This window comes from Miniopterus natalensis, chromosome 3 (assembly GCF_054644295.1).
Source record: "Miniopterus natalensis isolate mMinNat1 chromosome 3, mMinNat1.hap1, whole genome shotgun sequence".
NCBI classification, from domain to species: domain Eukaryota; kingdom Metazoa; phylum Chordata; class Mammalia; order Chiroptera; family Miniopteridae; genus Miniopterus; species Miniopterus natalensis.
The window spans coordinates 92,349,764-92,377,290 of NC_142083.1; the positions used below are offsets into that span (position 1 = coordinate 92,349,764).

Genomic DNA, 27,527 nt, shown 5'->3' on the forward strand with positions numbered 1-27,527 from the left:
CTGAGGAGACAGTCTTGGCAAGGGGAGCTCTGTGAACACCACTCACCTGCTGGGGCCTGATGCAAGGCCCTGCTCAGGATGCCACCTGGGTAGGGCCTCTGGCTGGAGGTCCATGGCACCCAGGCAAAGGGTCAGTTCTTGAAGGAGGCAGGGCCTCACCAGCACAGACATTGAGAGAGGAGCACTGAAGCCACCAGGAAGCCATGCTGAGCAAGGAAAGGAGCTGGCAAGCCAGACCTTCCCCAGGCCTTCCCAGACAGCCTCTCTGATCCCTCCAAGTGTCGGAGTAAGAATGGTGGCTGTAGGAATCACAGGGCCATCAGCTTGGACCAAACACCCACATACACATGCATGCAAGCGCACATGGGACAGAGTTGCCTTTTCTTCCTGTAGAGTCTCTAAATGAATTCTCACTTGTCTTCTCATAAGTAATAGATGAGATTTGGTGGACATTTTTTCTTTTAAATATATTTTTGTTGATTTCAGAGAGAGTCAAGGAGAGGAAGCACGAGAGAGAAACATCAATGATAAAAGAAAGTCATTGATCAGCTGCCTCCTGCACACCCCCTGCCAGGGATCAAGCCCGAAGCCCGGGCATGTGCCCTGGCTGGGAATTGAACTGGGATCTCCTAGATCATAGGTTGATGCTCAACTGCTGAGCCATGCTGGCTGGGTGACATTTTTTCTTTCGATGTTTCTTCTACAAGCTGCGGAAAAATTGTGCTCTCAGCTCTTTGCCAGGACAGAAGGCATCTTTCAAAACATGGCATCAAGGCCAGTTCCCTGAGTGGTATCCCCCAGCAGACACTTCCAGGAATAAAGGCAAGGAAGAGGTTGCTGCCTCCTCCACCCTGCCTTTCCCAGAGCCAGAGTTGCTCAAAAAAGGCCCCACCAGTGATATTTCATGGTTGTCTGACCTCAGCTCTGTCTTCCATTTATCGTGCTGGACAGGGAGGCTGGGAGCCCACCAGGATAGCCCCTCCTGCCTCCCCTGCAGGGAGCACAGACATTGTTCACAGTGGAAGAGCCCCAAGAGGAGAAGGGGGTGCCAAGGGTCACCTGGCTAGTGGGTGGCCAAGGTAGCCCCTAGAGGGGCCTGGACAGACTGCCATTGTTGTAGACGATAAAAAGGGAGAAAAGCCTCAGGCCCATTCACTCCTGAACATGTGGGGCCTGTGCAACCAACATGTGACACTCCTAGTGTCCTTGATGGTAGAATTAAAAGTGGCCACTAGCAAAGCAGAATGAGCAGTTTGGAGTCATCTGGTGAAATTAGAATTGTTCTAATAAGTTCCAGGCCAGGTCCTGCTAAGTGGCTGCACCTGCCTCCACGAAGGGCCAAAGGTCTTTTGGGCTTTTGACCCAATCTCTCTGTTGGCAAGTGTGCAAGTGGGGGTCAGGGCTTGGGTTCCCACCGGATGTAGCTATGCTTCTGTGGGAGATCTCTGGAGTTGGCAGGGGACTGACATTCATCTAACACGGGTAGGGAACGTCCAGCCCTCAGGCTGTATATGGCCCAACCAAATCATTTGATCTGGCCCTACCAAGGCAACTGCAGGCAGGACTCAAAATTCAATAAGTCTAGGATCTTTTTTCATAGCTAATTTTTAAGTTGATAATTTTGAATGGCCTGTGAATGATGTTATAAATATCCAAGTGGCCCTTGGCAGAAGAAAGGTTCCCCACCCCTGATCTAACATAATGAGATACAGTCAAACCTTGGTTCTGGAAGTCTCCCATCTCAAACAATTCTGTTCTTGACCAAGTTGTTCATGGAAAATATCAGTCTTTGAACAAAACCCTCTCATGCTGATTCATCAGCATGTCAAAAAGCATCTCTCAGGCCACAAAGGAGAGAATTCTAGTCAGTTTACTGCTAAATCTCAAGTTGTTAACATCTCAGGAAATTGCGCTGTGAATATTTTTGTGGGGTTTTTTTTTTTGTTTGGCTTTTGTTGCTGGCAAAATGGATGATTAGCACAATTTTAAAACATAAAGAGGTCATCAAGAGTACTAATGTTGCCCTAGCCCGTTTGTCTCAGTGGTTAGAGCAGTGGCCCTCGGATTGAAGGGTCAAGGGTTCAATTCTGGTCAAGGACATGTATCTCAGTTGCCTCCCTTGACCAATGGATGTGTCTCTCTCACATCAATGTTTCTCTCTGTGTCTCTTCTCCCTTCCACTCTCTCTAAAAAAATCAATGGAAAAAATATCCTCAGGTGAGGATTAATAAATAAATAAAAAGAGTGCTAATGTTGTTAAGGGTGTGAAAGAAACAATGATCACAGGCAATTGAAGCGGTAGAAAAACTTGTTCATTTGGATAAACGAAAAGTAGTTAGCTGGTGACAGCAGTTCTGCGGCAGTGACATGTAAAACAAAGATGCTGCATGCTGACTTCCTAAAAGACACCTCTGGAACCAGTGCTGGAAGTGACTCGTTTAAAGCTAGTAGAGGGTGGTTCAATAAATTTAAGACGTGCTTATTTACAAATTAAACAGTATATTAGCCAAAAGAAATAATCTATATTTGGATACTTAAATTAGAATATCCAAGTTTTTTAGACCCAAAGAAAAAAGTAGGGATGAGGCCAAACATAGTCCTGATTGAATTTCAGTAATTCCAGCGATGTCTCTTCTCGTTGATTTTCAGTTTTACAGAATGCTCCTTGCTAGTCTGAAGGGGAAAGGATGCTGTTGATACTAAAGGTGCTTTTGTTTTGCACATGTTAGAAAATACAAGCAATCTTCTGATGAGCAAAAAAACAAACAGTACATTAGACATGTACTGTAAGAAAGGTTAAAACAGGAAATCATTTGGGGGTCTAGAATGGATTAATTCAATTTACATTATTTCTAATAGGGGAAAAATGATTCAGTTTTTGAACAAACCGCTTGAACAGCCTTCTGGAACGAATTAAGTTCGAGAACCGAAGTTACACTATAGTTAAGCGAATCAGACAAATACTAGGTTTCTGAGCTCCAACCCATGCTGAATTGGCGTCGAAGTCCTGCAGAGGATGAAAAGGACTTTAAGGAATGTGTAAAACCCTGCAGGTGCCACCTGGCCATTAGTTGCTTCTCTGGATCTGAAGGTTTTGATGCCTCAGAAATCTAGGGAAAGTTACTACCTCTGAAGCTGCAGCCAAAGGCCTCCAAGCGGCAGCTGCCCTTCTTCCAGACCAGGTCTGTACAGGTGTGCATCTCCTGGGGGAAAGCCTTGTTCCTGAGGCCTGAGCACTAAGACAGTTATAGAACAGCTTTCAGATAACACCTAGTATCTGCAGGACTGTCTGGGAGTTTCTCTCCTTAACATGCCTACTTTTTAGCTTCAAAAAGTAACCTGCCTTGTAAGAGGATCCATGAAATTGGGGGGGGGGGGCAGGGAATCACATCATTCCTGGGACCTTTCCAGGCCAAGAAGTATTCTTCAGCTACGAGTCTTTCCTCTTCTAGGAAAACACAGGACATTGCCTCCTGAGGGGAGACGTTTGTCCAGGAGTTGGTGCCTTGAACATATAAATGAAAAAGGGAGGCAGCTGAATTTGTTTTTTCTTTGCAGTGGGCATTTTTTAAAAATTGTGGTAAAATATACATAAAACTTACCATCTTAATCGTTTTTAAGTGCAGCGGTATTAAATACATTCCTACTGTTGTGCAACCATCACCACCATTCTCTGTAGAACTCTCTTCATCTTGCAAAACTGAAACTTTGTCCCCACTAAACACTAAATACCATTTCCCCCTCCCCCAGCCCCCACCTTTCTACTTTCTATCTTTATGAATTTGATGACTATCTACTACATGTTAATAGAATCATACAGTATTGTGTTTTTGTGACTGGCTTATATCACTGATCATAATGTTCTCAAGGTTCATTCATGTTGAAGCATGTGTCAGAACTCCCAAGTCTGAATAATACTCCATAGTATGAATAGACCATGTTTTGTTTATCCATCAAACCAATGATGGGCACTTGGTTTGCTTCTACCTTATGGCTGTTGTGAATAATGCAGCTGGCACTTTTTCATGACCTTCAGCTCACCCTAGGGGAAGCCAGTGACTTTTAGAGACAGGATGAGCAGCCTTATAGTGGCCACAGTGATGGTGAGGAGACCCAGGAGGGCTCTCCTCCTTCCTCCCCTCTCTTCTTCTGCTTCTCTCTCTGCTCTCCCTAAGCCAGGCTCCAGTCTCCATCAATTCAAGTATATCTGCATCTAATTACTTTTCCCTTCTTCCATTTTCCTTGTGAACATAGGGGCTAAAATCTGCCCATGATTCCATTAAGACTGGACTTGGATCCCTGGTCACCTTAAAAAGCCATTTCCCTGGGCTACCTACCAGAGGACAGTATCACCAAGACCTGTGGCTGAGGGTATGTCTCTTAAGGCCACAGGTCAAGAGAGGACAGAGGCCCTGGTGTGTCTGGACCATGGTAGGTTTGCCCTCCACAGAGCTTGGGTCCTGCCTGTCTGGGCAAAGTCCCCTCATTCTTAACAGAAGCCTGGGCTTCCTTCTTCCCTTTGCCAAGTACCACTTCCTCTTCCTGAAACAAAAAGGCTCCCCAAGCTAGACCTATTGTCCCATAGACCAGTGTGTTGGCTCTTACAAAAGGTGATTTTGAGTGGAGTGAACACTGAATGAAATGTGAGGCTGAGACCTCTCAATTACACCAGAATAGCTGCAGTGACATCCTGGGAATGGCTATGCCTGGGACCAGTTTGGTATGTCTAGTGTGGTGAGGGTGGGAGAGAGGCAGGAGGCAGGCTATGCAGGGCCTGGAGGGGTTTGGAATTGATTTTAAGTCTGAAGGGAAACCCCTGGAGGACCCGGATGGAGAAGTGTATGATCCCACTGGGTGTAGAGAAGGAGGGTTGGGGTGGGGAGGGGCTAGCTGGGAGACTGCTGGAGTCTTCAGGTGAGAGGACCTCCTGGTCTTCCATTCAAATCTGTCCACCTCTTACACCTCCTCAGTTGCTCAAGCCTGGAATTTGGGGGTTTATCCTTGACTCCTTCCACCTGGAAGCGTTCCCTGACACATCCCTTCCAATGATCCAACTATGTTCAAGCCCCACGGAGGAAGCGGTACTTTGCTGCTCCGGTCAATCTCTAGTAACCCCGTTTTTGTACAATTATTTTATTGTGGTAGTGAGTCTCTCTCCTGTCTAAGGAGAAAGGCCATTTTACTCTTTCACGAAAATATATGTGTGTGTGTATGTGCATATATGTATATAATATATTGGCAGTGAGTCTTGAGTGTGCCTCAGAGCCATTGGGGAGCCGCCTGGGCCCCACTGCAGGCGGGGGCGGAGAATCCGTATTTTACCTGGCTTGGAACTCTTGTGAGAGAGGCAGGCGGCCTGAATCCCCAGCTAGACTCACCTCCAGCAGGGTGAGAGCACTGGAATGAAAGAATAGCCCAGTTTTGCTGGTGAGGGGTGGCGCCCGAGTTCACGTCTCGGCGTATTCAAATCAAGCCTAAAATTCTCCTTTTCTCTCCTTTTAGGTGTGTGGCCTGCCTTGGCTCGAAGAGACCGACTTTATAAGTCGCCGGGCACTTGCGGACTCCAGAGGCGCTAAGGGCTTCTGCCCGGGCGCCCTCCTTCCAAACCCTCCCTGGCGGGCGCGAACATCTGCCCCATTTCAGGAGGCGCAAACTGAGGCCCAGCTGGCTAGGAAATGCCGGGGCCGCTCGGGGCTCGGCCCGTCGCCCTGGACAACACCACGCGAGGCCGTGGAGGTCCCGCCGCCGAGCCCGACTGGCTCGCGCGTCCCACGGAAGCCGGGGCCCACCCGCCAGCGCAGGCAGCCGCCTGGGCAGCCCGGCGAGGACCGTGACGTCACCACGCGGCGCCCGGGGGAGGGCTGGGCTCGGCTCGGCGCGCGCCGCACCGGGCGCTCCGGAGGACGGACATGGCGCGTGAGCTGCGGGCCGTGCTGCTGTGGGGACGTCGCCTGCGTGCGTCGGCGCTGGCGGCCGCCCTGGGAGGTGAGGGCCCGGGGGGGGGGGTCTGGCGGGCGGGGGCGGGAATGCGCGGACACCCCGAGTCCGTTTCTCTTCTGTGGGAGCCGCGAGGACGGCGCCCCTCGCGCGCCGCGGGGGACTGAGATTTATTCGCCTAACGCGCGGTGCGTTTTGGTTCCACCTGGCTCTGCCCCGCTCCGTTCTGCGCGGTGTCCTCAGTCGGTAACGCCTTTGAGCCCCAGCCTGTGTGACTACAGCAGGGACTTCTCCTTGAGCCGGGGCGAGGCGGAGGGGCCCTTGGGCTGCACGCTCCTGGCAGCTTCGGGAGGTGAAATCCGAGAGCTGGGAAAACGGACTTCACCAGCGTGGTCATTTAAGTCCCTTAGTTGCGCCTTTTTTCCTCCCCGCGTCAAAATTGTTTTATACGCGAGTAATGGAATACATTAGCCATTTGCTCCCTCGTTCAGTCGACACAAACCTGAATGCCACTCGGCCCTCCACGGCACACGCAGCAAACCAAACGGAACCGGCACCCTGGGCCCTCGTGCAGCCGGTGGATCGAGTTGTTGGCCGCCTATCCTGAGGGCCTGGGATTGATTGGTAGGTGCTGAAATAAAGAATGACCATAGTGTCTGCTCCTCACTCGGAAGTAACCGCTGGTGAACGTGTTGGCTTTCCTTCCAGGCTCTGCACAGTTACACACATATAAAAAGACGTGTCTAACTATTTTTACGTAAAAAGGTCTAAACCATATATGCATTGTGCTACAGAATTTTTGTTTTAAAGCTCCCAGCATGGCTTACACATATTTTCCTCAGTATGCACGGGTGTACGACTTTCCAGCGGCTGCATATATCCTATATTATGAACAAATCATCATTTACTTAATATTGTCCTATTAATGGAAGTGATTAAGATTATTTCCAGTTTTTTTGTTGTTGTTACAATACTGTGTAGAATGGGCACTACTTAAATCTTTGAGCACATGTATGGTATTTCTTTAGAATTACACAATTAGAGTTTTAGAGTTGATGGTTCAGAGCCTGTGCAAATTTGAAATGTTAGTTGATATTGCCAAATCGTTCTCCAAAAAGGCTTTATCATTTTGTATTCCCATTAGCAGGAAATGAGACTTCCTATAACAAGGTATCTTCTCCAACACTGGATATTACATATTTTCCAAACCAATGGTTTATAGGTTATTTCTTGTCTAATTTACATTTGCATGGATACTAGTGAGCAAGAATGTTTCCATTTGTATATCTTCTATGAATTTGCTTTTCATATCTCCTAACACTTTTTTCTGTTACCCAAGTCTTAAGTTTTGGTGTAGTCTCTTTAACCATGTGCCCTGACTGGGAATTGAACCAAGATCTCCTGGATCATAGGTCGATGCTCAACAGCTGAGCCATACCAGGCAGGCAGTAGTCTTGTTTTCTAAAAACTAACTGGTACAGTGAAAACATCTTTTACCCTGATACTCAGTGCACTCCCCAGCGGTGCCAGAAAAAGCCTCTCCAGCAACACATGTGTATACCCCCCATTCCCTTAGAAGAGATACTACACTACACTGGGACATACCAGACTTAATCTTCTGTTTCTTTTTAAAATATTTTTTTAATTGATTTTTTAGAGAGAGAGGAAGAGAGAGAGAGTGGAAACATTAACGAGAGAGAGAAACACCGATCGGCTGCCTCCTGCACACCCCTCACTGGGGATCAAGCCCGCAACCTGGGCATGTGTCCTGACTAGAAATTGAACTGGTGACCTCTTGGTGCATGGGATGACACTCAGCAAACTGAGCCACGCCAGCCAGGACTTGTATATTTTCATGTAATATATCTTGGGGTTTATTTCACATTGAGGCACAGAGTGCTAGTATTCCACTGTGTGAGCACCCCTTCATTTATTTAACCCTCTCCTGATGGACATTTAGGTTGTTTCCAGGCTTTTTTTTTTTTTAAACCACAGCGCTGCCAACAGTTTTTCACATGTTGACCAGTGCTAGCTAGCATAGCAATATTTTAAATTTTGGTCAGTCTGATAGTGAAAATGCTGTCTTATTTTCAAATGCATTTTATTAGTTATGAATGTGGTAAAGCATTTTTTTCTACAACTCAAAGCCTTTATGCCTCTTTTTTGTGAATTGCCATTTTTCTCTTGTGCTGTTGGCTTTTTTCTTACAGATCTGTAAGTAATCTTGCTATATTAAGGAAACTAGCCTCCTGACATGCGTTTCAGATTTTCCCCCCAGTGTGTTTGCATATTGACATAATTTTTTTTGGTACTTTGGTTATTGTTAGTTTTTTAATTTAAAAAAAAATTCAATTTTTTTATTGAGATATAACTGACATATAACATTATATTAGTTTCAGGTATATAACATAGGATTTGATATTTGTATATATTGCAAAATGATCACCACAATAAGTTTAGTTAACATCCATCACCTCACATAGGTACATTTTTCCTTGTTATTTTTTTTTTAATTTTTAAATTTATCTTTATTTTTTAAAGTATTACAGATGTCTCCTTTTCCCCCATTGATTCCCTCCACTGTGCAGCCCCCCTCCTCTAAGCCTTCACCACACTATTGTCTGTGTCCATGGGTTATGCATACATGCATGTAAGTTCTTAAGTTAACCTCTCCCCACCTAGCCACCCACCCCTGCCTTCTCTCTGAGATTCATCAGTCTGTTCCATACTTCTGTGTCTCTGGATCTATTTTGTTCATCAGTTTATTTTGTTCATTAGATTCCACATATGAGTAAGATCATACTTCTTTTTTTTTTTTTTTTTACTTTTAAAATTTATCTTTATTGTTGAGAGTATTACAGGTGTCCCATTTTCCCCTCCAATTGATACCCTCCATTTTGCTCCCACGCCCTCCCCAGGCGTTCACCCCGTTATTAACTGTGTCCATGGGTTATGCATATAACTACTTTGGTTAATCTCTTCCCACCCTCCAACCCCCTTCCCTCTTTCCTCTGAAATATGAGCGTCTGTTGCATGCATCAATGTCTCTGGACCTATTTAGTTCGTCAGATTCTTTTGTTCAATAGCTGCTTCTTAAAGAAGACCCTTCAACTTTTCCTGTAGTGCTGGTCTGGTGGTGATGAACTCCTCTAGCTCTTTCTTATCTGTGAAGCTCTTTATTTGACCTTCAATTCTAAATGATAGCTTTGCTGGGTAGAGCAATCTTGGTTGTAGTTCTGTGTTTTTCATCACTTTGAATATTTCTTGCCACTCCCCTTCTGGCCTACAAAGTTTCTGTTGAGAAATCAGCTGAACGATCGTATGGGTGCTCCCTTGTAGGTAACTAATTGCTTCTCTCTTGCTGCTTTTAAGATTCTCTCTTTGTCTTTAACCTTTGGCATTTTAATTATAGTGTGTCTTGCTGTGGGCCTCTTTGGGTTCCTCTTCTTTCGGATCCTCTGTGCTTCCTGGACTTGTAAGTCAATTTCTTTCCCCAGGTAGGGGAAGTTTTCTGTAATTATTTTTTCAAATAGGTTTTCAATTCCTTGGTCTCTTTCTTCCCCTTTTGGCACCCCAATAATACGAATGTGGGGCCTCTTGAAGTTGTCCCAGAGGATCCTTATACTATTTTCATATTTCTGGATTCTTTTTTGTTTTTGCTCTTCTGGTTCCGTGTTTTTTTGTTTCCTCATGTTCCAAATTGCTGATTTGATTTTCAGCCTCCTCTACTGCTGATTCCATGTAAATTATTCTTCATTTCAGTTCCTGTAGCCTTCATTTCAAATTGGTACTTTATTATGTTATCAGTTTTCTCAGTTATTTCCCTATTAGTCTGCTTAAACATCCTTATAAACGGAATTCTGAACTCTGTATCTGTTAGCTTGCTTGGATCTATTTCATTTAGTTCCTCTTCTAGAGATTTCTTCTGTTCTTTCCTTTATGACATGTTTCTTTGCCTCCACATTTTGGCTGCTTCCTGGTGTTTGTTTCTATGTATTACATAGAGGTGCTTTGTCTTCTGGAATTTGTAGAGTGGTTTTGTGTAGTAGGTGTCCTGTAGGGTCCAGTGGCTCAGCCTCCCCAGTCACCTGAGCTGGGCCTTCTAGGTGCTCCCCTGTGTGGGCTGTGTGCACTGTCCTGTTGTAGTTGAGCCTTGGTTGCTGTTGGCGTCACTGGGAGGAACTGACCCCCAGGCCAATCAGCTGTGAGGACCAGCTGCAACTACAGCCAGAGAGCTGCTGTGCTGGAGACACCCCTATAGAGCAGGATTTACTTCAGTGGAGCTTTGGTGTTCACCAAGTGCGCCCCTTGAGTGTCACTCGTGGATGGGTGGGGTTGCAATCCAGCGTGGTGGAGTCTGACCACCAGGTGCACTGTCTCTGGGTTCTCCCAGGAGGTGCAGAGTCAGCCTCTGCCAGTGCCTTGCCCAGGGCCACCCAACATGAGCTATACAGCAAACTGTAGTTGGCTGCTACTTGTGCTGGGCTTAGAGGTGTCCAGAAGAGGCCAAGCTATGAGCCAAGGCAGGCTGCCGCTAGTGCCAGGCCTGGGGCCACTTATCAAGCTGTATGGGGCCTCTGCTTGTTTGAGAGCTTTTAGGAAAGTCCTAAGCATGAGGCTCCAGAGGCCACTTGCATAGAAAAGCCCCAGGAAATGGCCTGGATGAGCTGCAGGTGGGGAGGGGCGGGGCCTCCGGGAATCACAGGGCGGGGCCAAAGGTGTGCGTCAGGTGCTGGCGATTCAAATATGGCGCCTGCCTGCGGGGTGTGTGCGGGGAGGACTCGCCAAAGGAGCAATGGCGTCTGCCAGCCCTTCTGCCTGGGAGGAAGCTTCCTCTCCACCTCTCACCCAGAACCAGGCAGGTTAGTTCCTCCCCAAGTGTCCCAGTTTCCTTTCAAGCTGCTGCCCGGCGCTAGGCTCAGAGGGAGGGCGTCTGAGTTCGTGCGCGGGCCCTTTAAGAGGAGCTGCCTGGGGCTCCCACACCCTCTGGGACAGTCCCCGCTGGTTTCACAGCCTGAAGTTGTGGGGACGTCTCTTCCCGGCCTGGAGCCCTGGGCTGGGGGCCTGCTGTGGGGCTGGGACCCCTCACTCCTCCAGGAAACCCCCACCCCCGAGATTCCTGTCCGGGTTTCAACAGCGGCACCGGGTGTGGGCCCGTGGCATGTCTCCGATTCAGCCCCGAGACGCCGGGTCTGGGCGCCTCCTACTGCTCTAGGTGCTTCTTCAGGTCCCTGGTTGTGGGGCTTCTGTTCAGCCAGATTTCAGGAGGTTCTGACTGATGGTGGTTCTGTATTTTAGTTGTAATTTTGATGTGGTTGTGGGAGGCAGAGAGTGCAGCTGTTACCTACGCCGCCATCTTGTTTCTCACTCAGATCATACTTTTTTGAATGGCTTATTTTGCTTAGCATAATACTCTCCAGGTCCATCCATGCTGTCTCAAAGGGTGAGGGATCCCGCTTTTTTACAGCTGTATAGTATTCCGTGGTGTAAGTGTCCAAGAAGATGCTTGATATGATTTCAGTCTTTTTGAACTTGTAGAGACTTGTTTTGTGTTCTAACGTGGTCTGTCTTTGAGAATGTCCCATGTGCACTTGAGAATGTATATTCTGCAGCTTTGGGGTAAAATGATCTGTAAATGTCAAGTCTGTCAGATCTAGTGTGTCATTTAGAGTTACTGTTTCCTTGTTTTTTTTTGTCTGGAAGATCTATCCAGTAAAGTCAATAGGTTGTTAAAATCTCCTACTGTGACTATATTGCTGTCGAGCTCTCCCTTAATGTCCTCCAGAAGATTTTTTTTCAGCTTGTGTCAGTTTTTTGTTTTAAGGTGGGTCTCTTGTAAACAGCATATATTTGGGTCTTGTTTTCTTATCCATTCGGCTACCCTGTACCTTTTGATTGGAGCATTTAATCTATTTACATTTAAAGTTGTTATTGATAGGTACTCTTCTATTGCCATTTTATTTTTTTTAAATATATCTTTATTAATTTCAGAGAGAGGAAGGGAGAGGGAGAGAGATAGAAACATCAATGATGAGAGAGAGTCATTGATCAGCTGTGTCCTTCACGCCCCCGCCTGGGGATAGAGCTTGCAATCCAGGCATGTGCCCTGACCAAGAATTGAACCACGATCTCCTGGATCCTAGGTTTACGCTCAACTGCTGAGCCACACCGGCCAGGCACCATTTTAATTTTTTATGCCTATGTTTCTCTATTTCTACGTCTTATTACAGCAGTCTCTCTAACATTTGTTGCAGTGCTGGTTTGGTGATGGTAAACTTTTTTAGCCTTTTTTTTTTTTTGATCTGGGAAGCTCTTTATTTCACTATCTCTTTTGAATGATAGCCTTGCTGGGTAGAGTAGTCTTGGTTTCAGATTGTTGTTTTGCATTACCTTTACTACTTCATGCCATTCCCTTCTGGCCTGGAGAGTTTCTGATGAGAAGTCAGCTGACAGCCTTATAAGAGCTCCTTTGTAGATAATAGATTGCTTTTCTCTTGCTTCCTTTAGTATTCTCTGTCTTGACTTTTTGGCATTTTAATTATGATGTGACTGGGCATGGGTTCTTCTTGCTTGGCACTCTCTGTGCCTCCTGAACTTGTGTGACTTTTTCCTTCACCAGGTTAGGGAAGTTTTCTGCCATTATTTCTTCAAACAGGCTCTCTAACCCTTGCTTACTTTGTATATACTCCTATGATGTGAATATTGTTACATTTCATGTTGTCCCACAGCTCCCTTAAACTGTCCTCCTGTTTTTTAATTTTTTCTTCTTTTTGGTTCTCTGTTTGAGTGATTTTTTTCTACCCTGTCTTCTAATTCACTGATCCAATCCTCAGCTTCCCCTAATCTGCTGTTTATTCCTTCCAATGTATTTTTTATTTATACTGTCATTCTTAATTTCCTTCATAATTTCCGTATCTTTTCTCATGCTGTTGAGCATCCTTATGATCAGTATTCTGAACTCTATATTGGATAGATTACTTATTGCCATTTCATTTAGCTCTTCTTCTGGAGAATTCTTTTGTTCTTTCACTTGGGGCTTGTTTTTTTGTCTCCTCATTTTGGCTGATTTGTTTCTGTGTATTAGGTAGATCTGCTAGGACTCCCAGTCTTTTGGATGGTCTCTGATGCAGGCCAATGTCAGACACTGTTTGTGACTGGCCTTGAGTACCCTGTTTGAAGTTTTCCGCACTCCACAATTTGTAGTTCCCTCTGCTGGGGCTGGGTGCGTTTGGATAGGACCCAGATGTGCACCAAGGTCTGCTTTTCAAAGTCCTGGTCTTGTTATTTCTTTTTTTTTTTTTTTTTTTTTAAATATATATTTTTTAATTTCAGAGAGAGGAAGGGAGAGGGGAAGAGAGAGAAACATTGATGAGAGAAACATTATCGATGGATTGCCTCCTGCATGCCCCCCACTGGGGATCAAGCCAACAATTCGGGGGTATATGCCCTGACTGGGAATCGAACTGGTGACCTCTTGGTTCCTGGGTCAACGCTCAGCTACTGAGCCACACTGGCCGGGCATAAAATCTATTAAATTTTCATGTGGCCCATAAATTTATGGTTCTTGGGTTATGTGCCTTGTTTAGAAAGAATTTCCTTACCTTAAATCATTAAAGAAAAAGATCTCTAAGATGATCAACATTATTAGCTGTTGGGCAGGGAAATCTAAATCAAAATCACAGTGAGACACACTTCACACCCACTTGGGCGGTTATAATTGGAAAACATAGGCATGCCCTGGCCGGTGTGGCTCGGTTGGTTGGGTGTTGTCCTGTGCACTGAAAGGTTGCCAGTTCAGTTCCCGGTCAAGGCACATGCCCGGGTTGCATGCTCAGTCCCCAGTGGTGGGGCGTGCAGGAGACAGCTGATTGATGTTTCTCTCTCTTTCCCTCTTTTTTCTTGTCTCTATAAAAATGAAAAAACAAGAAAAAAGCATAGTCAATAACCAGTGTTGGTGAGGATGTGGGGAAGTTGGAACACTGGTGTACTGCTGGCAGGAATGTAAAATGGTGCAGCACTTTAGAAAATAGTCTGGCAGTTCCTCAGACAGTTAAACATACAGTTACATTTGACCCAGAACTTCTATTTCTAGGTATGTACCCAAGAGAATTTAAAATGTATGTCCACACAGAAACTTGTACACCAGTATTTATAGCATCATTGTTCATAATAGCCAAAAAGTAGAAATACGCCAGTTGCCCATCAACTGATGAATGGATAATCATCATGTGGTCTATTCAGATAATGGACTATTATCGAGCCATAAAAAGGAATGGGGTATGCTAAATGGTCCAATGTGGATGCACCTTGAAAACATTATGTTGAGTGAAAAAAGCCAGACACAAAAGACCATGTATAGTATGATTTCATTTATGTAAAATGTCCAGAACAGGCAAATCCATAGAGACAGATAGTAGTTGCCAGGAGCTGAGGGGTGGGGACAGGGAGTTTGGGGAGTGACTGCTAATGGGTATGGAGTTACTTTCAGGGGTGATAAAAATGTTCTGATAAAAAACTAGATATTGATGGTTATACAACTTTGCTAATATACTAAAAACCATTGATTGTACACTATAGGTGAATTATATCTCAAAGCTGTTTTTAAATTATCTCTTCTTATTTCAGCGCTTTTAGCTTTTATTTTCACTTTAAGTCATTCTGGAATTTGTTTTGATTTAATAAGTGAGGGAGGAAATTAATTTTCATACTGTAGCTTTAAATTAATGTGCTTTAATATTTAATAATGGTATTGCCTCACATTTTTCAAAAATGTCTTGGCTATTTGTACTTATTTTTCTATATGAATTTTAGAATTAGCTTGAGTAGCTCAAAGAATCCTGTTTGAGCTTTCATTGGGATTATGTTAAAAATATAGACTAATTAAGAGAATTGACATATTTAAATATTTACTTTTTCTTTTTTAAAATATATTTTTTAATTGATTTCAGAGAGAGGAAGGGAGAGGGAGAAACATCAGTGACGAGAGAGGAGTCATTGATGGGATGCCTCCTGCACGGCCCCTGCTGGGAATCGAGCCCACAACCCTGCATGTGCCCTGACTGGGAATCGAACCCCGACCTCCTGGATCCTAGGTCAATGCTCAACCACTGAGCCACGCTGGCGAGGCAATATTTACTTTTTCTATTTAAGGACATTTCCCCAAGCTTTTTATATTCCTTCATATATGTGTTTTATGTCTAGTAAACTCTTTTAGTGTGTTTTGTAATTGGGTAATATTTTCTTTTTTTTTAAATTTTATTTTTCAATCACAGTTTACATTTAGTATTATTTTGTACTATTTTTTTTTTTTTTTTGGTGTACAGCATAGTAGTTAGACAATCATATCCTTTACACACTGTTCCCCTACTATTTCAAGTACCCACCTGGCACCATAATAGTTATTATCATATTATTGACTATATTCTTTATACTAAATGTACTTAACATCCCCATGACTATTCAGTAACTACATTTATACACCTTTTTTGAGGGGAGTGTTTACCAAATTACTTTATTTGAAGGAATGTTACAAAAGAAAGACAAAAGTGGATTATTTTGTGCAACTTATAGAAAAGGTAACTCCAACATCCATGTACTGCTTTGGTGACCAGGGAAGTCACCCCCTTGACTATGGAAAGCCAGCTTAAGGCTTAGCTTTCATCACTGTCTCCCAGGGTGTGCTTGTCAAAGAGATACTCTGCCATGCCAGTTTCAGGGGCCCCCAACCTGACCAAGTAGGTTACATGGTCACCAGTTCTTTGATGGATTTCACCTACTCATTCAGATAGTGAGTCTCAATGCAGTCATTCAGATGAGGGTCATTTTTGTCTGGCCAGTTTGTGCAAGTCCAGTAGGGACTGATTCACACTTTTTCCAAGTGTAACACTCCAGTGCATTCAACTTATCCTCCCAGTTGTCACAGTCTGGTTTCTTGATATCTTTAAGGCTGATTCAGCCACCTCATTGGTTCTGCCGCTTCATCAGTTTTTCAGCATGTTCCTTCTCCTCATGAGAATGGTGAAGAAAATATTTGGCAAAGTTCTTCCAAGCCACATCATTGTGGTCAAAGTAGTAAGACATGGACAGGTATATGCAGGAAGCATACAGCTCCAGGTTGATATGACAGTTGATGTGGGCTCCAAATCCAGGTGATAGTTCTGGTGTACCTGAGAGGTGAAAATAGTCATGGTGGATTCCTAAGGAGAAGTGGCTGCACTGTGCTGGAGCAGTGGTGGGGGCCTTGGGGTGGTCTGAGGTCACTGTGAGGAGGTGGAGGAAGGGTGGATCTGGGCGGCTGGGTGGGATGGCTGTTGAGCGTCAGGATTTGTCCAAGCGCTGTTGAAACAGGAAAGTGGGTGATTCTTCATGAAGACTGTCACATTTGTACTTCTTGGTGTCTTTTTTTGGATGATCCTCACCTGAGGATATTTTTTCCATTGATTTTTAGAGAGAGTAGAACGGAAAGAGGGAAGGGGGTAGAGAGACATCGATATGAGAGAGCCACATCGATTGCTTGCCTCCTGCATGTGCTTCAACCTGGGCTCGGAATCAAACCTGCGACTCTTCTGTGGGTAGGCTGACGCTCTAACCAGTGAACAACACCAGTCAGGACCATTTGTACTTCTTAATCCTTTCCCCTTTTTCACCCGTCCCCCCAACCCTCCTCCCATCTGGCAACCATCAAAGTGCTCTCTATATGTATGAGTCTGTTCCTGTTCTGCTTGTTCGTTTCTGTTTTTTAGATTCCACATATAAGTCAAATCATATAGCATTTGTCTTCCTTTGCCTGACTTTACTCAGCACAATACCCTGTCCATCCATGTTGCAGATGGTAAGATTTCATAATTCATTTATATATGCACCACTTCTCCATCCAGTCATCTTTTATATCTTTTTAAAAATATGTCTTTATTGATTTCAGAGAGAGAGGAAGGGAAAGGGAGAGATAGAAACTTCAGTGATGAGAGAGTCATTGACTGCCTTCTGCATACCCCCTACTGGGGATTGAGCCCACAACCCAGGCATGTGCCCTGACTGGGAGTCAAACCTCGATCTCCTGGATCATAGGTTGATGCTCAGCTGCTGACCCACGCTGGCCAGGCTATCCATTCATCTTTTGATGGACAGTTAGGTTGCTTCCCTGTCTTGGCTATTGTAAATAATGCTGTCATGAACATATGGATGTATATGTCTTTTATGTTTTAATTTATCGTGATTGTTGAAAGTATTACAGATGTCCCTTTTTTCCTCCATTGATCTCCTCCACCCTGAACATCCCCCCACCCTCCAGGCCTTCACCACACTATTGTCTGTATTCATGGATTATGCATATATGCATAGAAGTTCTTAGGTTAATCTCTCCCTCCCCTCCACTCTTCCCTCACCTTCTCTCTGAGATTTGTCAGTCTGTTCCATGCTTCTCTGTCTCTGGGTCTATTTTGTTCATCGGTTTATTTTGTTCATTAAGTTCCACGCATAAGTAAGATCATGTCTTTTCTATTTATTTATTTATTTATTTATTTATTTATTTATTTATTTATTTATTTATTTATAATTTACCTTTATTGTTGAGAGTATTACAGTGGTCCCATTTTCTCCCCAAAATTGACCCCCTCCATTTTGCTCCCACCCCCTCCCCAGGCCTTCACCCCATTATTAACTGTGTCCATGGGTTATGCACATATGCATATAACTTCTTTGGTTAATCTCTTCCCACCCTCCAACCCCCTTCCCTCTTTCCTCTGAAATATGAGCGTCTGTTGCATGCATCAATGTTTCTGGATCTATTTAGTTCGTCAGATTCTTTTGTTCATTAGCTGCTTCTTAAAGAAGACCCTTTAACTTTTCCTGTAGTGCTGGTCTGGTGGTGATGAACTTCTCCAGCTCTTTCTTATCTGTGAAGCTCTTTATTTGACCTTCAATTCTAAATGATAGCTTTGCTGGGTAGAGCAATCTTGGTTGTAGTTCTGTGTTTTTCATCACTTTGAATATTTCTTGCCACTCCCCTTCTGGCCTACAAAGTTTCTGTTGAGAAATCAGCTGAACGATCGTATGGGTGCTCCCTTGTAGGTAACTAACTGCTTCTCTCTTGCTGCTTTTAAGATTTTCTCTTTTTCTTTAACCTTTGGCATTTTAATTATGATGTGTCTTGCTGTGAGCCTCTTTGGGTTCCTCTTCTTTCGGATCTTCTGTGCTTCCTGGACTTGTAAGTCAATTTCTTTCCCCAGGTAGGGGAAGTTTTCTGTAATTATTTTTTCAAATAGGTTTTCAATTCCTTGGTCTCTTTCTTCCCCTTTTGGCACCCCAATAATACGAATGTGGGGCCTCTTGAAGTTGTCCCAGAGGATCCTTATACTATTTTCATATTTCTGGATTTTTTTTTTTCTTTTTGCTCTGCTGGTTGGGTGTTTTCTGTTTCCTCATGTCCCAAATTGCTGATTTGATTCTCAGTGTCCTGTACTCTACTGTTGATTCCATGTAAATTATTCTTCATTTCAGTTCCTATAGCTTTCATTTCTAATTGGTACTTTATTATGTTATCAGTTTTCTCAGTTATTTCCCTATTAGTCTGCTTAAACATCCTTATAAACGGAATTCTGAACTCTGTATCTGTTAGCTTGCTTGGATCTATTTCATTTAGTTCCTCTTCTAGAGATTTCTTCTGTTCTTTCCTTTATGACATGTTTCTTTGCCTCCACATTTTGGCTGCTTCCTGGTGTTTGTTTCTATGTATTACGTAGAGGTGCTTTGTCTTCTGGAATTTGTAGAGTGGTTTTGTGTAGTAGGTGTCCTGTAGGGTCCAGTGGCTCAGCCTCCCCAGTCACCTGAGCTGGGCCTTCTAGGTGCTCCCCTGTGTGGGCTGTGTGCACTGTCCTGTTGTAGTTGAGCCTTGGTTGCTGTTGGCGTCACTGGGAGGAACTGACCCCCAGGCCAATCAGCTGTGAGGACCAGCTGCAACTACAGCCAAAGAGCTGCTGTGCTGGAGACACCCCTGTGGATCAGGATTTACTTCAGTGGAGCTTTGGTGTTCACCAAGTGCGCCCCTTGAGTGTCACTCGTGGATGGGTGGGGTTGCAATCCAGCGTGGTGGAGTCTGACCACCAGGTGCACTGTCTCTGGGTTCTCCCAGGAGGTGCAAAGTCAGCCTCTGCCAGTGCCTTGCCCAGGGCCACCCAACATGAGCTATACAGCAAACTGTAGTTGGCTGCTACTTGTGCTGGGCTTGTTGTTGTCCAGGAGAGGCCAAGCTATGAGCCAAGGCAGGCTGCCGCTAGTGCCAGGCCTGGGGCCACTTATCAAGCTGTATGGGGCCTCTGCTTGTTTGAGAGCTTTTAGGAAAGTCCTAAGCATGAGGCTCCAGAGGCCACTTGCATAGAAAAGCCCCAGGAAATGGCCTGGATGAGCTGCAGGTGGGGAGGGGCGGGGCCTCCAGGAATCACGGGGCGGGGCCAAAGGTGTGCGTCAGGTGCTGGCGATTCAAATATGGCGCCTGCCTGCGGGGTGTGTGCGGGGAGGACTCGCCAAAGGAGCAATGGCCTCTGCCAGCTCTTCTGCCTGGGAGGAAGCCACCCCTCCAGTTCTCGCCCTAATTTCAGGCAGGTTAGTTCCTCCCCAAATGTCCCAGGTTCCTTTCAAGCTGCTGCCCGGCACTGGGCTCAGAGGGCGCCCTTCGAGTGAGTCCGTGCGTGGGCCCTTTAAGAGGAGCTGTCTGGGGCTCCCACAGCCTCTGTGTCCCTCAGCGACAGTCCTCGCTGGTTTCACAGCCCGGAGTTGTGGGGACATCTCTTCCCGGCCCTGGAGCCCTGGGTTGGGGGCCTGCTGTGGGGCTGGGACCCCTCCCTCCTCCAGGAAACCCCCACCGCTGAGATGTCCCTCCCGGGTTTAAACCGTGGCACCCGCTGTGGGCCCTGGGCGAGTCTCCGACTCAGCCCGATCCACCCGCGTCTCCGCCCCTCCTACCAGCCTGGGTGCTTCGTCAGTTCCCTGGTTGTGGGGCTTCTGTTCAGCCAGATTTCAGGAGGCTCTGAGTGATGGTGGTTCTGTATTTTAGTTGTAATTTTGATGTGGTTGCTGGAAGCGGCGGTGCAGCTGTTACCTATGCTGCCATCTTGTTTCTCTCATGCCTTTTCAATTTAGTGTTTTGGGTTTCTTCAGATAAATACCCAGAAGTGCAGTTGGGTCCTTCTTTGTCTCTTGTTTTATAGCCTTTGTTTTATTTTTAAAAATTTTTATTTTTTGAAAAATATATCTTTTCTTGATTTCAGAGAGAGGGAGGGAGAGATAGAAACATCAATAATGAGAGAGTCATTGATCGGCTGCCTCCTGCACCCCCCCACTGGAGATCCAGCCTGCAACCCAGACACGTGCCCTGATTGGGAATCAAACCGCGATCTTGTGGATCATAGGTTGATGCTTAACTGCTGAGCCACGCCAGCTGGGCAATATAGCCTTTCTTTTAAAGTCTGTTTTGTCTGGTATTAGTATTGCTACACCAGCATTTTGTTTGTTTGTTTTCTTTTTCACAAAATAATCTTTTTTCATCGCTTTACTTTCAGTCTGTGTGTCTTTTGTTTTGTTTTTTTAAAGATTGGAGGGCATCTGTGGGCCTCGAACTACCCTCACAAACATGAGTGGTTGGGAAGCGAAAGCTTGTGTTGAAGGAACCACTGAGCTAAAGCTAGCCCTGTGTGTGTGTTGTTGTTTTTTTCAATCTGAAGTGAGTCTTGTAGACAGCATATATAAGGGTCTTGTTTTGTTATCCGTTCAGCCTTAATTGGAACATTTAATCCATTTGTATTTAAAGTAAATTGTTGATAAATATGTATTTATTGCCATTTTATTCATATTTTTAATTTTTTTTTCTTCTTCTAACAGAAGACCCTTTAACGTTTCTTGTAATACTGCTTTAGTGGTGATGAACTCTTTTAGCTTCTTCTTGTCTGGAAAGCTCTTTATCTGTCCTTTGATTCTAAATGACACCTTTGCTGGGTCAGTTAATCTTGGTTGTAGGTCTTTGCTTTTCATCACTTTAAATACGTATTTCTTGCCAATCCCTTCTGGCCTGCAAAGTTTGTTGTGAAATCAGTTGACAGTTTTATAGGAGCTCCCTTGTAGGTAACTTCTTTTCTTTAGCTACTTTTAAGAGTCTCCTTGTCTTTAACCTTTGGTATTTTAATTATTATGTGTCTTGGTGTGGGCCTCTTTGGGTTCATCTTGTTTGGAACTCTGTGCTTTCTGAACTTGTATGTCTATTTCCTTCACCAGAGTAGGGAAGTTTTCTGTTGTTTTTTCACATAGGTTTTCACTTCTTGCTCTCTCTCTTCTCCTTCTGGCACCCCCATGATGCGAATATTGATATGCTTGAGGTTGTCCCAGAAGCTCCTTATACTATCCTCATTTTTTTGGATCCTTTTTTCTTTTTGCTTTCCTGATTGGGTGTTTTCTACTTCCTTAACTTCCAAATCAAGCACCACCCTTTTGATCTTCTGCTTCAGCTACTCCATCGTTGATTCCCTGTAATGTATTCTTATTTCAGTTAATGTATTCTTCATTTCTGACTGGTTTTCTTTCTGTACTTTTGTTTCCTATCTCATTGTTGAAGTTCTGACTAAGTTCATCTATTTTTCTCCTGCATCCTCATAACCACTGTTTTGAATTCTGCATCCGGTAGATTGCTTGTACAATCTACCATGTTGTTTAGTTCCTTTTCTGGAGTTTTGTTCTGTTTTTTCATTTGGGACATGTTTCTTTGTCTCCTCATTTTGGCCGCCTCCCAGTGTTTCTATGTATTTGATAGAGCTGCTACATCTCCTGGTCTTGGTAGAGTGGTAGGTGTCCTGTAGGGTCCAGTAGCAGAGCCTCCCTGATCATCATACCTGGATGCTCCAGGTATACCTTCCACCCCACCTTGTATGGGCTCTGCTCACCCTCCTGTTGTAGTTGAGCTGTGATGGCTATTGGCATGTCAATCGGAGGGATTGACCCCTAGACCGCGAGGACTGGCTGCAAGGACTGGCTGTGACCACCATGGAGGATTAGCTGTACAGGGGCCTACCCACAGAGCAGAACTTCAATGGGGCTCTGGTGCCCACTGAATTTGCCTCTTGAATGTGTTGCTGTGGAGGTGGTCAGGTGGTGCTTTGAGTTGGTCTGATGATGTCCACTGGGTGAGTTGACTCTGTGACCATGCCTGTGTCTTGCCTGGGCCCTCCTGGCATGAGCTACAAAGTGATTTGCAGATGGCTTTTTCTGGAGTTGGGCTTGGAAGTGACCAGGAGAGGCCAAACTTCGAACCAAGGCTAGTGAGAGATATGGGGCACACCGAGGCCTAATGCTTGTTTGACAGATTTTAGGAGAATCTGAAGCATGAGCCAAGACAGGCCCTTTGTATGGAAAAGCCACTGGAAAGGGTGGGCAAGTTGGGTGGGGCGGGGTCTCAGGGAGTTACCAGGGCTGGTGAACATTGTGAGCCAGGTTGATGGAGACTCAGATATGGTGCCTGCCTACTGGCTCAGAAAAGGAACAATGGCCTCTGTCAGCACTTCTGTCTGGGAGAAAGCTGCTCCTCCGACTCTGGCCCTGATGCCATACAGACAGTTGCTCCCCATATGTTCGTGGTGCCTTTTGAGTTGCTGCCCCAGTACTGGAGCTCAGAGCTAGTGAGCCCAAGTAATTCCTTCTCAGACCCTTTAGAGGGACATCTGGGACTCCAGCAGCCCACTGTCTCAGCCACAATCCCCGCTGGTTTTTACAGCCAGCAGTTATGGTAATTTCTCTTCCTGGCACTAGAACCCTGGGCTGGGGGATCTGGTGTGGGGCTGGACCCCGTCTCTCCTCTGGGGGGCCTCCGTAGCCGAGATATCCCTCCCGATTTTTATCCAACACAGGTGGGTTTGGTACCAGCCCCTTCCCCGTCTTCACCCCTCCTACCAGTCTTGATGTGGCTTCTTTATATCCTTAGTTATAGGACTTCTGTTCAGCTAGATTTCAGATGGTTGTGAATGATGGTTTTTCTGTAATTTAGTTGTAATTTTGATGTGGTTGTGGGAGGATTCAAGTACCACATTTACCTGTGCTGCCATCTTGGTGGGATCCTCTCTGTAATTGGGTAATTTTTATAAATAGGTTGTTTTGTAAATAGGTTATTGTTATACATAGCACAAAATTCAAAAAACACAAAGGTGTGTGCAGTGAAGAACTCATCTCACTGCTACCCTCAGACACCAATTCCCCTCTTGTGCTAATACCCTTAGCCATTTTCTTGGGTGTTTTCTCACAGAGAGATGCTTCGCATATGAGAATAATTTATGTGTATGTGTACACACACATAGTATATTTAAACACCATAGTAGCAAATGCAAACCACTGTTCTGGACCAGGTTTTTTTCTTTTTAATTTTTTATTGATTTTTTAGAGAGAGAGAGAGGGGGAAACAGTGACGTGAGAGCAAAACATCGATCGGCTACCTCCTGCATGTGCCCCAACCCAGGCATGTGCCCTGACTGGGAATTGAACCAGCAACATTTTGGTGCCCAGGACGATGCCCAACCAACCTAGCCACACCGGCCAGAGTGAGGTTTTTCCCCCTAATATATCTTAGAGATAGTTCAGCATCAGGACATGTCACACAGAGTTGCCTCATTTTTTCTGTTTCAGAGTATGCCATTTTATGTATGTAATTTACTTACTAATAAATTAATAAATGACCTTCAGCATGGTCATTAACTCCTGACCCCTGAGCGACCCCTACGTTGGATCCTCCTCTGGTGTGTCTGTTCAGGCTTTCATATGACCGTGACATTGATAGTTGGAGGGAAGGGGCTCTTTTGTTGACAGCCATTTTTTTAAGAGGTTCATCATTGTTTTGAATAATTAAGTATTTATTTGATTAGAAAAGATATCCATTGAGAAGTCATGTTTTCACTTCAGTCCCCTTCCCCTCCATTCCCTCCCCAGCCTTCACAGGTCATCACAGTTGTTACTTGCTTATATGTCTTGTCAGTGTTTATATGAACATAGTAAGTACAGATATACATCTTCTACAAGAATATATGTTTTTCTGTATTCTGTTATTCACTTAATAGTTCTTGGAGAGAGACACATCGATTGCACGTGCCACAACAGGGGCTGGGGATCGAGCCTGCAACCGAGGTACGTGCCCTTGGCTGGAATCAAACCTGGGACCCTTCAGTCCACAGGCCGATGCTCTAACCATTGAGCCAAACTGGCCAGGGCCATGTGTTGTTTTTTTAAAATAGTGATGTAGTAGTAGTTGCTTGTTGGGAGGGACCATGGTTTATTTGCTAGGCCTCTGTAGACAGACATTTAGGTGGTTTCCAGGCATTTGCTGTTATATACAATGTTAAAATATATGGTCTTTCACCTCGGTCTTTAAGTACAGGCTCAGGTGTATCCATAGTATAAAGTCCTTAAATGAAGTCGCCATATTAAAAGGTATATGCATTTTGGCCCGGGTGGCGTGGCTCAGAGATTGAGTATCGACCTATGATCTAGGAGATTGCAGTTCAATTCTCGGTCAGGGCACAGGCCCAGGTTGCTGGCTTGATCCCTAGTAGGGGGCATGCAGGAGGCAGCCGATCAATGACTCTCATCATTGATGTTTCTCTCTCTCCCCCCTTTCCTCCCCCCCCTCCCTCCCTCTCCCTGAAATCAATAAAGACATATTATTTTTTTTAAAAAAGGTATATGCATTTTGTAATCTTGATGGATTCAGCCAAATCACCTTCCATTGGGCTCAGGCCACCCTGAGTGGTTTCTCCACAGGGTCATCAAAAGTCCTGTCTGAAAGTTGCTCCTAAAAGGAATTCTGTGCAGCTCTGTTGGCATGTCTCCCTATATCTGAGCTGGCTGGTAAAGATTAACTGTGGTGTGAACTCAAGCACAGTGCCAAAGAGGGGGCCTGAGATCAGGGAGTATTGATTGAGTTGTGCTGGACCTGCCAGGCCCTACCCTCTTCCTGCATTTGCCTGTGCTTCCTACTTGCAGGTTTGGCCATAACTTGGACTTACATATACTCCAGGTTGGCTGGAAGGAGATTCAGTCCCCCAGCCATCTTATATCCCACAAGTGACACTGCAGGGAGTTTCTCTGCTTATGTCAGGCTAAGTTCTGAGAGGATGTGTGTACATCTCTCTGTTTGAAAGTTCAAAGTGACACAGAAGGGTTGAAGTTGGTTGCCAGTGTCCCTCCCCCCCAAGCTTTACTGTCTTTCATTTCCCCCCTCCTTTTCATTTAAAAAGGAATGCATATAATATGTGTGTACAGTTTTTAAAAGAAGCATAAAATGAATTCTCTTTACCTAGCTTAAGTAGAAATTACCAGTCCCTTGAAGGTCCTGTGTGCTCCTTCCAGGTTCACCCCCTTCTCGCTCTCCCAGAGGTAATCACTGACCTGAATTTTCTGGTTGTTATTCCCTTGCTTTTCTTTATACTGCTGTACATACAGGGTGGGACAAAAGTAGGTTTACAGTTGTTCATATGGAAAATAATAAATAATAAGTAATAATACAAGAATAAGCTGTTTCACATACTCACAACTGTAATCCTACTTTTGCCCCACCCTGTACTTATGTACACACACAGACATCATTGAAATCCTATTGTGCATATTCTGCTGGGACTTTGCTTTCTTGGGTCATTATGTTGTCTTAGCTTTCTCCATGCTAATGGTGTAGTTCATTATTTCCCTTGTTTATTCTGCTACGTGAATATGCCATCATTTCTTTATAATTCCTGACATATACCGAAGTGAAATTATTGTCTCATTTGGTATGTTCCAACTTACTAAGTAATGCAAAATTATTTTCTAAGAAGAGTTGTATCACTGTATACTCCACCAGCAGACAATGAAAGACCTCTTTGTTCCACACTTACATCCAGTGCTTGATATTCTTGGACTTTTTTTTTTTAATTGGCTTTCAAGAGGGAGGGGGAGAGAGAACAGAGACATGGATATGTGAGAGAGAGAGAGAGACATTGATTGGTTGCCTCCTTTACTTGCCCTGACAGAGGATTGAACCCACAATCTAGGTATATTTCCTGGCAGGGAATTGAACCCGCAACTTCAGTGCACGGGACAGCGCTCCAACAACTGAGCCACACTGACCAGGGTAGTATTCTTGGACTTTTTTTTTTTTTTATATGTCTTTATTGATTTCAGAGAGAGAAAGGGAGAGGGAGGGAGAGAGAAACATCAGTGATGACAGTGAGTCATTGATCGGCTGCCTCCTGCGGGACCCCTACTGGGGATTGAGCCCACAACCTGGGCGTGTGCCCTGACTGGGAATCAAACCGAGATCCCCTGGATCATAGGTTGATACTCAACCTCTGAGCCATGCCGGCTGGGCAGTTATTCTTGGACCTTTTAATCTTTGCAAGTCTAGTGAGTGTTAAATGATATTTTGTGTTTGTGTATGGTTGATTGTAAGATATACATTAGAAAGTACATAAACTATAATGAAACAGTATTGTCTGTAAGGCTTACCCATGTTCTCTAATATTTTATTCTATGAATATACTGCAGCTTACTTCTCCATCCCAGGCACAGACATTGGGTTGTTTCTAGTGTGGGGCTTTTACAAATGATGTGTCCTGCCTCACAGACGCAGGCATTTCTCTAGGGTAACTAAGAGTAGAATTGCTGGATTTAGGGTGACTTGTTTTTTAAAATGGATCCTGATTTACTTTCCACCAAGTCTGTGTGAGAGTTCCTACTGTACCATATTCTTGTTGATGCTTAGGATTTCCAGATGTTTTAAGCGTTTGTCAATTTGATTGTTATAAAATGATGTTTCACTTGTGGTTTTAATTGCATTTTAATGGATTACTAATGAAGTAGAGAATATTTTTTTCATGGTTATTGGCCATTTGTTTCCTTTTCATGCTTCCTATTCATGCCTTTTGCCCCCATTTTTTCTTCTGATTGATTTTTTTGGTTGTTGTTCTTTATGGGTACTAATCTTTTATGAGTCAATCCTTTGCAATTAATAATTAATAATTGTTGCAAATGTAGTCTCCCAGTTTGTGGCTTACTATTTCACTCTTATCTTGGTGTCTGGTTTTCTTGTTTGTTTTTTTGGTGAACAGAAGTTTTTATTTTTAATTTAGTCAAATGTACCAGTCTTTAGTGGTTTACCTCAAGGTTCTGCAACTAAGGCCCATGGGTCAAATCAAGCTGATGGCCTGTTTCTGCGAATAAAGTTTTATTGGGATACAGACCCGCCTGTTCTTTCACATGTTTGTGACTGCTTTCCTGCCATATGGCAGAGATGAGCAGCTGCAAGAGAGACCACGGCTCAAAAAGCCTAAAATATTTACTGTCTGCCAAACTTTTACAGCAAAAGTTTGCCCACCTATGTTTACTTCAAGGTCATAAAGATCATCTACTTTTTCTATAAAAGCTGTTCTCTGACGCATTTCTAACAAACGGGAGTTGTGAGCTGCTTCTTTGAAGCTTTAATTAAAATTTCCCTTTTTACTGGTAAACTTTTTCATGGGTCATTTGCCAGATTAGGAAAGAGTTGCAAACTAGCAATTACACACTAATACTGGCTGTAAACCAAATTTTGTTTG

General features: G+C 44.5%; 1 protein-coding gene and 1 pseudogene across 1 annotated transcript in view; one reads left to right on the forward strand and one right to left on the reverse strand.

Annotated features, from left to right (window-relative positions):
• Positions 1–5,895: 5,895 nt before the first annotated feature.
• Positions 5,896–27,527, forward strand: part of TRAP1 (TNF receptor associated protein 1) — a 58,440-nt gene continuing 36,808 nt past the window's right edge. The window contains exon 1 of the mRNA XM_087815684.1: positions 5,896–5,985. Within this exon, the coding sequence (XP_087671810.1) occupies positions 5,910–5,985 (76 nt within the window). The 5' untranslated portion in view covers positions 5,896–5,909. The remainder of the gene's footprint in view (positions 5,986–27,527) is intronic.
• LOC107535818 (ferritin heavy chain pseudogene) lies at positions 15,588–16,124 on the reverse strand (annotated as a pseudogene).